The following is a 12,492-nucleotide window of genomic DNA, read 5'->3' on the forward strand; positions in this document are numbered from 1 at the left end:
TTATTTATTAAAAAAGTTTCTATTTTAATTCACATTAAATGTTTCTAAAAAATTGTTGAAGAGATAACCAACCAGCTAATATTTATTCTAAATTCCGTTTAAGAATACAATTTCATCAAATTTAAAACAAAATTGAATTCTCTGGCTGTTAAAAATAATTAGTAATAACTTCTATTTGAAGATATATTTAATAAAAAATAAACATCACATACATATTTCTTTTTTTTCACATAAACTTATTAATAAAATATTTTTTTGGTGTAATTTTTAAAATATTTTTTAATTAATTTTCATGCTAAATAATTTAATTACAAACAAATATGTTTTGGTTTTGTTATTTTAATTCATTCTTAATAGATTTAAATCTTTTGAAGATTATCTAAAAAAAAGTATTAAAAATAACAATAAATTAATTATTTTCTTCGTCAGTTTTTGAGTAATTACACTTCTCAAAAAATATATTAACAAGAAACTAATCTTTTAGCTTTGAAACAATTTATTCCAGTTTTTTCTTAATCAATCTAGATACCCCTATATTTATGATAAATAATTTTTTTAAAACTATTAAAATAAATAATTATATGTCTGTTTACATTAAGGCCAGTGTATAATAAGTTAGATTTTAACATTTTGAAGTAGCTTTATGAAATTTAATTAGACTTATTTAGCCAAATAAGTTTTAACTAATAAAATAAATAAAAATAGTACATGATTAGCTTTAAAAAGTATTTGTTAAATCAAGAAACAAAGGAAAACCAATAAATAAATTAAGAAAACATTCTAAATAATTAAAATGAAAAAAAAAGTAATTAAATTCATAAATATTGTAAAGAAGAGTATTAATATTTCAAATTATACCTTAAATCTATTTAAAAATTGTTTAGCTATTTACATTAGCCGATCCCATTTCCTAGATTTAAAATTCCTTAATCTGATATCTTATTAGCACTTAAACAAGAAAGTAAATATAGTAGAATGAATGAAAGATAGTAAAATTTTTTACTATAAAAATAATTTAAAGGAAATTAAATTATTTAATTTAGGTAGACATTATCCAATGTAACTAGCCCCTTAGCTTGATATATTATTATTGCTAATATGTTTTTTTAATAAGAAATTATTATTAATAAATAAAAAAATTAATAATACAATAAATTGATGGTGAAAGATTCCAGATTTGAGCTATTTTAGAATTCTTAAACTAAGTTTTATGTTTCTTAAGGTCCAATACAATCTTAACTATTAAATTATATTTTAGTTAGCAATATAAAAATAACTAGTTAATCATACCTCAAATGTAAAGTAAAAGACTTAATATTTTTATTTTAATAAATTCCTTAGCTCAACTTTAAAGTGTCTACTGATTCAGAAATTTGAGAAATGTTACTAATAAATAAAAATTTAAAGATTATTAGCTTTCTTTTTTGTTTTATTTAAGTCTTTCAAGGAAAATAAATAAGTTTATGAAAAGCTAGTAAGTATTTATTAGGTTAACTTAAAATACATCCAATCACTAATACTTCTTCAAATTAAATACTGATGAATTTAACTTAATTAAATGTGAATTTAGCTTTATTAGCTTAATTAAATATGAAATCTATAAATTAGTTTAGAGATTTTTAGTAAATAATTGTTTTTTAAATAGAATTTTTTTCTTAAAACTTAAAATATTTTTTAATATAATAATTAATTTTTTTAAATTAAATATAACTAGCTACCTTAAATCTAAAACAAAAGATTCTATATTTATACAATCAGCTATTCCTTGAGAAACTATTTATATATACTCATTGGTTATCTAATGTCCTCTTTTATAATGAATAATTAATTATTTTACTACTTTAAAAATAAATAAATTACTCTAAACACATAGAAAATGATGTGATATTGGTATGTTATTTTAATTATTCAAATATTTACTAAAGAAATTCATTAGTGATCTATTAATACCTTGGTTTAGATAAAAAATATTCATCAGATTAAGTATAATAAATAAGTAGTAAGAGATTTTTACTTAAAATTAAAATCTATAAATTTTTTGTTTGAGCTCATTAAATTTTGACAAAGTTAACTTTTTTATCTATTATTAAAAAAAATAAAAATAGTGTCATTAATATTAATTTATGAATAATCTTAAATCTTTACTGTTATTTTTTTTTTTGTATTTTTTTCTAGAGCAAAGTTACTTAATCTTTTTAAATTCTTTGGGTTATTAAAAACACTCTAACATACAAAAAGTTTACCTAATAGTTATTTATTGATATTTATCCAGCTTCATTTTAAGTTAAAATATAATGTTTATATTTTATATTTTATTTGTTTAATCACTGATTATTTATTTACTTACATAGGTATGATGGTAATTTGTTTAATATTGATATTCAACAGTTCCAAAAAGAAAATTAAAGTTGAAAATGAAATAAACATCTAGCTTAATAAATTTAAGAAAGAATTTGAAGTTACTAATTAGTATAAATTCAACTATCTTTATTAACAAAAATATGAAATTTTTAAGAATTGAATTACTAAAATAAAATATTTTTCAATATAATTTTTTATTTAATAAAAAAGATTTGATTTATATTGGTTTTAATTTAATATTTGGTTATTAATTAATTTATAATTAATACAGAGTTTCTCTTACTTTAGGAATTAATTTCATCATCTAAGATTAAGATACTTTGATTGAATGACGTGAAATTTATAAAGTACGAGGTAAAAACAAAATTTATCATATTTTTAAGATTTACTAAAAATAATAATCAAAGACTAGTTTTTTTTAAGAGGTTTTTTTGTTAATTTTAATAATTTACTAAATAAAAACAAATAAATGATAATAAAATAATTTAGAATAGATAAAATTGGTGATATTTTTTTTATAGTAAAGCTGTTATATTAATAGAATAACAGTTTCTAAAGTTTTATTATGATTTATTTTATTAATATTTTTTTTTCAGGTATTAAGAATGTAGAAGATTAATAATTTTTTATAGAATAAAAAAAACATGGATAGAAAAGCTTTTTACTTAATTTTAAACTCATTTTTAAAGATAATTAGTTGAAACATATTTAATATAGCTATAGATGCATATTTAAAAAATTTAAGAGGTCATTTAGTTAAAGATTAACTACCAGGTAGTTAAATGTATTTAAAAGAATTTTTTTTAAGTGTACTTATTAAAGATAGACATAATAAAGGCATTTATTTATAGTGAGTAAAGAAGAGATGTGATTGAAAGTCTACTTAGCAAATAACTAATGCAAATATTAAAATTACGTATGAATTTTTACTTTAAATTAAAAAGGAGAGTTATTATCTGATCTATAGTGATAATAAGAAACATATCAGCTGCTTAGATGAATTATGAGCGAATTAACATGCAATTTTGCAAATAAAAATTATGCATTCAAAATAAAAAATAAATAATTAATAGATCTACAATTCTTTTAATATCTTAAATATTCTTAAGGATATAATTTCAAAATATAGCTTATTATTTAATTGAATAAATAAACAATCAAACAAACAAACAAACAAATATTTTCAATTACTCTACCTCCTATTAAAGATGCTACATACTTTCTACAAAGTAAGTGATATTTTTCTCTAATTATTATTCAGTTTTATTTACTTTGTTTAAAAGTCAATATCAATTTTATTCATTAATTTTTATTGTAAAAACTAAATACTTAGTCCACTTTGAAATGCTCCAGTCTCCTTTAGACTTGCAAATATTTCTCTTCAGGAAGAAAGCCTTCTATTAAGTTTACTCACGGGTAGAAATAAGAAGAAAAGATGGTATCCATGACTGTCAGAGATGCTTTATAAAGTGCTATGGCTGATGAAATTGCCCGTGATCCTCAAGTTTTCTTAATGGGTAGATTTTTAATTTATAAAAAGTTTAAAACAATTAGGAATAGCAAGTACAAATAGATTTTGATGATGCCTAAATAATATCTTCAAATTATTTAACTATGAATTTAATTTAGCAGCATAGTCATAATAAATTAATTAATTATGTAATATAGGTGAAGAAGTCGCTAATTATCACGGTGCCTATAAAGTATCAAAAGGTTTGCTTGAAAAATTCGGTCCCGACAGAATTGTAGATACTCCTATTTCTGAAATAGGTATATAATTAATAATAAAATAAATAAATTAGTTTAAGTGATTCAAGTTTATTCGATTTAAATTTGATGAAAAAGCAATTTAAACTTTCTTGTGATAGTTATGATTAAGCAGATTAAAATTTTAAAAATTAAAATTAGGTTTTGCTGGTATTGGTGTAGGTGCCGCTATGTATGGTTTAAAGCCAATTATTGAATTTATGACTATGAATTTCGCTATGCAAGCTATTGATCATATTATTAATAGCGCTGCAAAGTTAAGATACATGAGTAATGGTGACTTACATACCTAAATTGTTTTCAGAGGTCTTAATGGACCCGCTGCTGCAGTAGCAGCCCAGCACTCTTAATGCTTCGCTGCTTGGTAATTAAGAAAATAAAGAAAATTTAGCGCATTTAGATAATTAATTATTTGGTGTATGAGTAAGTATTATTCAAAAATCTACTCAAATCATATTAAAAAAATAAATTAATTTAGCTAAGAAAAAATAAATATATTGAAAAATAAATAAATAAGTAATTAATTAATTATCTGTTGAAAGATATTCTACAAATAGATAATTCGATAGTAATTTCTATGAAAAACTTAATAAGATTTACATTTTTTAGATATTTACTTAGCACTTTATGTAATATTTTAATAATATGCTATTTAAACATAAATTTCAAATCACAATGCGCTAATATTAAAATATCTCTATATATAATCATAGAAGTATTTTATTTATTTATTTTAATATTATATTAAGGTATTCTTCATGCCCTGGCTTAATAGTTATTGCTCCTTATGACGTAGAAGATGCAAGAGGTTTATTAAAGGTAAAAATATAAATACAATTATTGTAACAGTCATATTTATTTTAATTTAAAAGGCTGCTATCAGAGATCCTAATCCAGTTGTTTTCTTAGAAAATGAAATTATGTATGGTAAAACATTCACTGTCCCAGAAAGTGTAACTAAAGAAGATTTTGTTCTCCCTATTGGAAAGGCTAAGATCATGAGAGAAGGTTATCTATTAATTAATACTTTATTTTTTTATTAATTCTAATAATTTTTCCCAATATTTATTTAGGTACTGACGTCACTTTAGTTTCTTTTTCAAAGCCTGTTGGTATGTGTCTTGAAGCTGCCGAAGAATTGTAAAAGCAAGGAATAAGTGCTGAAGTAAAATATTTATATTTTTAATATTATTTTAAAATAATAATCTTTAAATTAGGTTATCAATTTGAGAACTATCAGACCTCTTGACAGATAAACTATTATAAACTCCATCAAAAAGACTCACAGAATAGTAACTGTTGAAGAAGGATGGCCTCAAAATGGTATCGGTGCAGAAATCTCTGCCATGATTTTCGAATCTAGTGCCTTCAACTATATAGATGCTCCTTTAGAAAGAGTTTGTGGTTTAGATATTCCTCTTGCCTACGCTCCAAACTTAGAAGCAATGAGTCTTCCCAGCGTTGCCCATATTGTCAATGCTGCTAAGAAGACATTAGTTGGTCATAAATGAAAATTATAATATAACAAAAATAAAACTCCTTTTTTAATTTAAATAAATACTTTTTCTTAAATGTTTTATCAATTTATAGTGTATGCTTGCTAGCATATTTTCCATTAGAAACTGATAATACAATTAATTCACTTTTTTAATTTCTAAAATTTAACTTCCTAAAATTTTTTAAAAAAATATAAATAAATCAAGTAAAAGAAATTTTTTTAATTAATACTCATAAATTTTAAAATACACTGGCTTTTAAAATACATCAAAATTTCTAATTAATTATTTTAAATTTAAAAAATTTTTATTTTTTATTGAAATAAATATAATGAATAAGTAATTAAGTAAGTAAGTTAGTTACTTTCAGCTCATATTAAAAGTAGTATAATAATTTTAATATTAACTGATCAAAGTAATTAATTTTTTTATTACTTTATTTTTAAGAAAAGACTAAAAAAATGTTAATAAGTAAATAGTTGTATCTAAAAATTCAGGAATATTAAAAAATTAATTCTAATTAATTAACTAATTATAAGCAATGATAACTTTGCTTATTAAAAAATTTGGATAAAACTATTATATTTTAAACTCTTTTATTTTATATTATTTTATGAATTTAACGAAATATAATCTCTTCTTCTAAAATTATTTCTGTAATTTAAAGAAGAAAATGCTATTCTTTGGCTTTTATTTCTTTAATTAGAACAGCAAATAATAAATTAACATAATTAATTCCTAAAAAATTCAAAAATTAATAATCTAAATATTTATAAAAAGCAGTAGCTTTATTATTGTTTAATTTATCTGTATTAAATCAAAGTAATATTATGTAAATAATAAATATTTGAAGATCCTACTAATACTTTATTAATTTTCCTTGCATAATTTGTTCATTTAAAAAAAACTTACATCAATGCTAAAAAATCAATTGGATTAGTTGCATAACTATTAAAAATAGCATTTATAAAACATAAAAACTTAACAAAAAGAATTTTATATAGTTTTTTTTCATAAAAAAACTAAGACTTGTTGTAAACAATAAATCTTATTAAATATTTTAAAATAAGATTAATTTAATATATCACGTTTATATTTTTATATTAGAAATCTATTAAGTAATTGTAAGTAAATTTTTGATTTACATCAGAAAGGTAAATTAACCAGAAATAAAAGAATTAAATTGATTTGGTAAAATAAATAAATAAAATTAATCATAAAATTTTGTTAGACTTTTTAAATAGTTTTGGCTTAGATTTTTTTATAGTTATGTAAGTAAGCTAAAATTTTTTGTTTTGAATAGAACTGATTCAAAATATGTGAATTTATTTATGAAAAATAGCTAAACAATAAAATTTGTTACTGAAAATTTTAATTTCTCAAAGATTTAATATAAAAATATTTAAAACACATTTATCTGATCAAGAGAATAAAGTCTATTTTTTGGTTTCTAAATTACAATTAGCTCATTTTAACTTTTTGGTACGGTAAATGTGTTGTTAAGTTTCAGTGAATAAAAAAGAGTTCTTTAGTAGTAATTTCATTTAGATAAAATCTATATTAGTTAGTTTTCATAAAAAGACTAATAATTGATTATTTTTTTAGTGGTTTTTATCATAATAAGAAAAAAAGAGCAAAAAGTATATTCAAAACAAACACATTTAATAATTATAAAATAATTTAATTAAAGAAAAGTCCGTTTGCTTGTAATCAAATGAAAGCTGAGTTTTAGTAGTAGTATTTAAAGCCTATAACTCTAAAGCAATAAGGGGGTTAATAAAATAAATAATCTAGATCAAGAGGTATTTGCCGAAATGTCGATAAAGCTGAGTTGAAGAGAATTAAAACTGAAGAATCAGATGTTTATCCTTCTTCTGACTAGATCTTGCTTTGTAATCTAATTTATTTTAGCATTAAAATAGAAAAGTAGGAATTGAGAATAAAAACTAATTTTTTTATAATAGAAAGGGAAGAATATGGAGATAAAAATATATCTAAGGGAAAGCAGAAATTTATGAAAGATGTATGTTTCTTTTTTTCATCTACTAATTTGATATGCATCATTTATCCAAATTATTATTTAGGAAGTAATATCTGGAGATTAGGATAAGTAACATAATCATAATAACAATAATATCAATGAAAATACTTAAGTTTAATCTTAGGAAGATAATGTTCAAGCTTAAAAAAAAATAGTTTAGAATTAGTAATAACAGCAGTAAAAACAGTATCAAGAATTTTGGTATGAGTAATCAAAGAAGGGAAAGTATATAGATTAGCTTCCTGTTATTAACAACTAGAATTAAGGTCTGCCTTAAGTTGGAAATTTTAGATCACCTTAAAATTCTTCTAATTTAGGATAATACATGGTAACAAATAACTAAAAATTAAGGAATTTTAGTGCAGCTTCTAAGGAACCTATAAAAACTCCTCATATTAAGCAGCCGCCTACTTCAACGACTAGCAAAAGTAACAAAAAAAATAACTTTTAAATAAGAGATGATCAAAATAGCACAACAGTAAATAATTAAAATTAAATTAGTGGTGAATGCAATAATTCTGAGTTAGTTGATATTCGCTCTTATTCACCAAGTGGTGGTAATATAGGTAAGACAATCTTGAGGAGTTATACACTTGAAAGAGGGAATTAACTGAATGAAGAATTAAAGGTAGATAAAAATATGCTACCAATAGATGAATATAGAAGAAATAGTTCAACGATTTAAAGAGTTCTAAATAGATCTTAAACTAGAACACCCAATAAAAATCATTAACCTATCTCTCTTTAGCATTAAAATTTAAATTCTGAGCTAAATAATATTTAACCACCTCAAATAAAATAAAATTAAAATCACTTACAATAGATGAGGAACTTATAAAATAGTTAAATTACTCAGCAATAATATAATAATGACATGTATAATTTTTACTACAACTAAGACTCTAAAAATCCTTTAAATAGCAAAAAAAATTCACAAAAGAATAATATATTAATAAACACATCACATTCAGGTTAAGAATTAGATTAAAGCTTTCAGTAATAAGCATACGATAAATATCTTTTGTCAAAGCCAAGCAGAGTTAAACAATCTTATGCTAGTGCGAATAAGTTAAATAGAAATACACCACTTAAAGAAAATAATTTGGATTTAAATAACGATGTTTTAAACAAAAGCGATAACTGTTTGCTATCTCCTATAAAATTTAGTCCAAAAGAGTAAGGAGAATAGTAGTTATCATATATGCCAAATATAGTGAACAACTATGATACCAACAGGTTAGCTCCGGTGCCTTCTACTACTAAATAGATAGCAGTTCCTGCTAATTTTAAAAAAAATGGAAAAATAAAACTAAGAAGTAAGGAGAATTTAGATCATGATTTTAACAACACAAGTATGAATGAAGGTAGAAATATTAAAACTGAAGGATCGGTTATAGACGGTATGCCTATGATAAGCTAAGTACACAAACAACCATATAAATATTCTTTAAATTAATCTTTGATGCCTAGCTCATCCTCAAAAAAATCCAATAAATTAAATGTCAAAGAAACGTTTTTTGTAAAATATAATAAACTCTAATCTTAAAGAAATATAGATTAACAGATAGAAACCCTAAAAAATTTAAGTGAAATAAATTAATATGAAGTAGAATTAGATAAATCAAAGCTCCAAGAAAGTAATAAAAGTTAAGAAATTAATACATAAGACACTGAAAAAGATAAAACTAAACTAGGCTCATCTCATTTTAATTTTTATGAAATCGATCCAACAATTCAAAGAGAGGAATCTATCAAATTTCCATCAAACGAAAATTTGAAAGACTAGGCTCAAGAGCAGCAACAATAAAGAATATATCAAGAAAATATAGATTATAAAACCAACTAAGAATTTAATAAATAAATTTCATAGACTGAAAATACTTAAGCTGATATTTAGTAAGCAAGTGATAAAAAAATAATGTCTTAAGTTGAAAATATTAGTATATAAGAAAATAGTAGTTTACAAACTCCATAGAAATATCAGAGTATTTTAGAGCTAAATTCAGATAAAACACTTAACAGTTCTCTTACAGAAACTCCAAACAGATCTCGCCAAATAACTACCTATTAATCAGCCAACATACAATCTAACTAAGATCTAATTCAGGAAAGTAACAACTAGAATTAAAATTTAAACTAAAATAATGCTTTAGACACCAAAAAACCTTTACTAAAAGTGAAACTAAACTTAGAAACTCTGTTGTTTATTGAAGAAAAAATATTTTTGATATTCGAACAAGTATAATTCCATGATAACATTTCATATGTCCATACATGTAAAGATTACCTAGAACTAATCACTACATGTGAGCAAGAGAGATTAGAGGTAATAATTAATCTTTTACCTTCAGAAATATTTAAGTGTATTTCCAAAACTTAAAATAAAATCAGATATAAATTAATATTTTATATAAAGTAGATAAATAAATAAAAAGCAATTAATAATTTTTCATCTAAAATAAAATTAAAATAATTATGTTATTGGCATCCCTTATTGGATCTATTTCTTTTATAGAAATAAATACAATTTAATGATTTTTTGAATAAAAAAATCAAATACTTTAAATATTTTTTTGTTTAAATATAAAGAGATTATTTGGAGATAAATAAATGAGAAAATTGGTGAAGAAATGCTTAATACTTGAAAGACTGACAATAAACTTAATTATCTATTTAACACTTGATGGTGCTAAAAAAGATCACTTCAACTACAACGTAGTCAATTTGATGGAAACAATAAGCTAGAACTATATTATCATCCTAAATTTATTGTGTAATTAAATAAAAACACAAGGAATACCCTAAAATGTAAGATAGATAATATTTTATTAGTTTTAAGCCTTTTATTTATGTTTATAAAAGTTCAATAAAATTTAATTAAATAAAGGAATGGATAGCTAAGATGGAAGAAGTAATATAAGCTAGAAGACCTTCCATTCCTCCTTAAAACTCAGTATTATTTTTGTAAAACAACTTTGGCAAAGGGGTTTCATTGATAGGTCCAGTGTAAATATTCTAATTTTTTGTTTATAAAATGTTTGGTTATTTTATTCTGACTTTACTTTTTAAAAATACAAATTAGAATTGAAATCTATCCTGATTTAAAGAAATTGGTAAATGATATTTTTAAAGATTTAGAAAAGAGCTCTACATAGGTTTTAATAACAAATTTACTTGAATTCTTTGCAAAAAAGGTAAAGTTACACATAAAAATTGTTTTTTTTAGATTCAAATTTTAATATTATATTTTTTATTATCGCAGATAAACAATTATGAACTTAATCGATAGCTAGCTACTTAGGAAGAATTTGAAGGACCTTTTCTGCCTCCTGCTAAGAATGATAACGTTTATACACTGGTGTTGGATTTAGACGAAACTCTCATACATTTTGTAGATGTAAAAAAAAAATTCTTACAAAAATTATTCTTTTTTTAAAATTTAACAAATATCTTTACATGCAGCTAAGCTTTGATGAATAAATTTTACATATTTTTAAAAAATAATACTTTTTAAACTTTTTAAAGACACCTGTCGGAGGTCATTTCTTGATGAGACCATTCTTAGAGATGTTTTTAAAAGAAATGAGTAAAATTTATGAAATTGTTATCTTTACAGTTGGAATGGAGAATTATGCAAATTGGTAATACTTGATTAAAATTTTTTTGATTTTGGGATTAGATTTTAATTTGATTTATTGTAAACTAATTAGGGTAATTGACTCATTTGATAAAAATAAATACATTTCTCATAGACTTTACAGACAGCATGCTTTTTCAAAACAGTATAACTATATAAAAGTAAGAATGATCTAATTTTAGTTACTACCTTAACAAACTTAATTTTTATTTTTTAATTTAATATAAAAGGACTTGTCAAAATTAGGTAGAGACTTATCAAGATCTTTGATCGTTGATAATGTTGCTGACAATTTTAGGCTCTAGCCTGCTAATGGGATACACATTAAGTCTTGGTTTTCTGATTCAAGCGATACAGCTCTAAAAGAGTTGATTCCTGTTCTAAAAGAGTTAATAAAATAAAAACCTGCTGATATTAGACCGACTTTAAAATAGTTGAAAAATAAATATACTCCTTAAAGAGTCAAATATTTTTTTACTTTACCACCAGTTTGATTGTTTTGATAATTACTTAAAATATATAATAAATACATCTTACACTTTTAAAGAAGCAGTAATCATTAGATTACAATTTAATAATTCAATTAAAAGAAGGTAGGAAATATATACATTTAACATAAATATGCCAACAATTAATGGTATCCTTTTCAGCTTTAACTTACCTTTAATAAGTAATAAATAGAAATTAAACAATTTTCATAACTATTAAAGGATAAGTAATAAAGGAAATATCTCTTTAAAAATATCAAAATCTGAATATAATAGCTATTACATACAATACTCACTTGTAGAGATATTGAAAAATAAATAGCTTAACATAGGAAAAAATAAAATAAAATATTTAGCTAAAATCTTATACAATAATCTAAGATAACAAATAAAGTATTAAAAAATAGAATAAAAATAAACAAACAAACAAACAAATCTATCTCATAAATAAATAAATATAATAAATTCACTAACATTTTTGAGTAATTGTAACAAATTAAATTTATAAAAACAAATTTTCCATACATTTAAATAAAGTATAAAATATTAATTAATATGAATTACTATGTAAATTTTCTTATTTCAAATATATAAGGAGTTATTGTATAAAATTACATTTTTATTACCCCTTCCTTCATTTGATTTGGAAAAGTTCTTTTTTTAATTTATTTATTTATTTCTTCAACTAAAAGTCGACCAGCC

At 22.0% G+C, this 12,492-nt stretch overlaps 3 protein-coding genes across 3 annotated transcripts; 2 read left to right on the top strand and 1 right to left on the bottom strand. All coding sequences in view use genetic code 6, as the record gives it.

Moving 5' to 3' along the window:
- Positions 1 to 449: 449 nt before the first annotated feature.
- Positions 450 to 2,349, bottom strand: TTHERM_000979773 (kinase domain protein, putative; the record flags this gene model as incomplete). The annotated part of the gene is made up of 11 exons (XM_012797822.1): positions 450 to 531; positions 594 to 683; positions 859 to 948; positions 1,004 to 1,093; positions 1,150 to 1,239; positions 1,291 to 1,386; positions 1,719 to 1,808; positions 1,861 to 1,950; positions 2,015 to 2,080; positions 2,146 to 2,243; positions 2,344 to 2,349. The coding sequence occupies 11 exons, from the start codon at positions 2,347 to 2,349 to the stop codon at positions 450 to 452; spliced, it is 888 nt and encodes a 295-aa protein (XP_012653276.1).
- Positions 2,350 to 3,796: 1,447 nt separating this feature from the next.
- TTHERM_00979780 (pyruvate dehydrogenase E1 beta subunit) lies at positions 3,797 to 5,639 on the top strand (the record flags this gene model as incomplete). The annotated part of the gene is made up of 7 exons (XM_001016910.2): positions 3,797 to 3,878; positions 4,030 to 4,131; positions 4,270 to 4,492; positions 4,878 to 4,947; positions 5,001 to 5,136; positions 5,202 to 5,293; positions 5,346 to 5,639. The coding sequence occupies 7 exons, from the start codon at positions 3,797 to 3,799 to the stop codon at positions 5,637 to 5,639; spliced, it is 999 nt and encodes a 332-aa protein (XP_001016910.2).
- A 1,699-nt stretch (positions 5,640 to 7,338) lies between these two features.
- On the top strand, positions 7,339 to 11,796 carry TTHERM_00979790 (NLI interacting factor-like phosphatase; the record flags this gene model as incomplete). The annotated part of the gene is made up of 9 exons (XM_001016911.2): positions 7,339 to 7,516; positions 7,589 to 7,647; positions 7,709 to 9,991; positions 10,255 to 10,473; positions 10,553 to 10,671; positions 10,748 to 10,859; positions 10,928 to 11,062; positions 11,191 to 11,306; positions 11,376 to 11,796. The coding sequence occupies 9 exons, from the start codon at positions 7,339 to 7,341 to the stop codon at positions 11,794 to 11,796; spliced, it is 3,642 nt and encodes a 1,213-aa protein (XP_001016911.2).
- Between the last annotated feature and the right edge of the window lie 696 nt (positions 11,797 to 12,492).

This window comes from Tetrahymena thermophila (genome assembly GCF_000189635.1).
Source record: "Tetrahymena thermophila SB210 genomic scaffold scf_8254634, whole genome shotgun sequence".
Classification (NCBI taxonomy): domain Eukaryota; phylum Ciliophora; class Oligohymenophorea; order Hymenostomatida; family Tetrahymenidae; genus Tetrahymena; species Tetrahymena thermophila.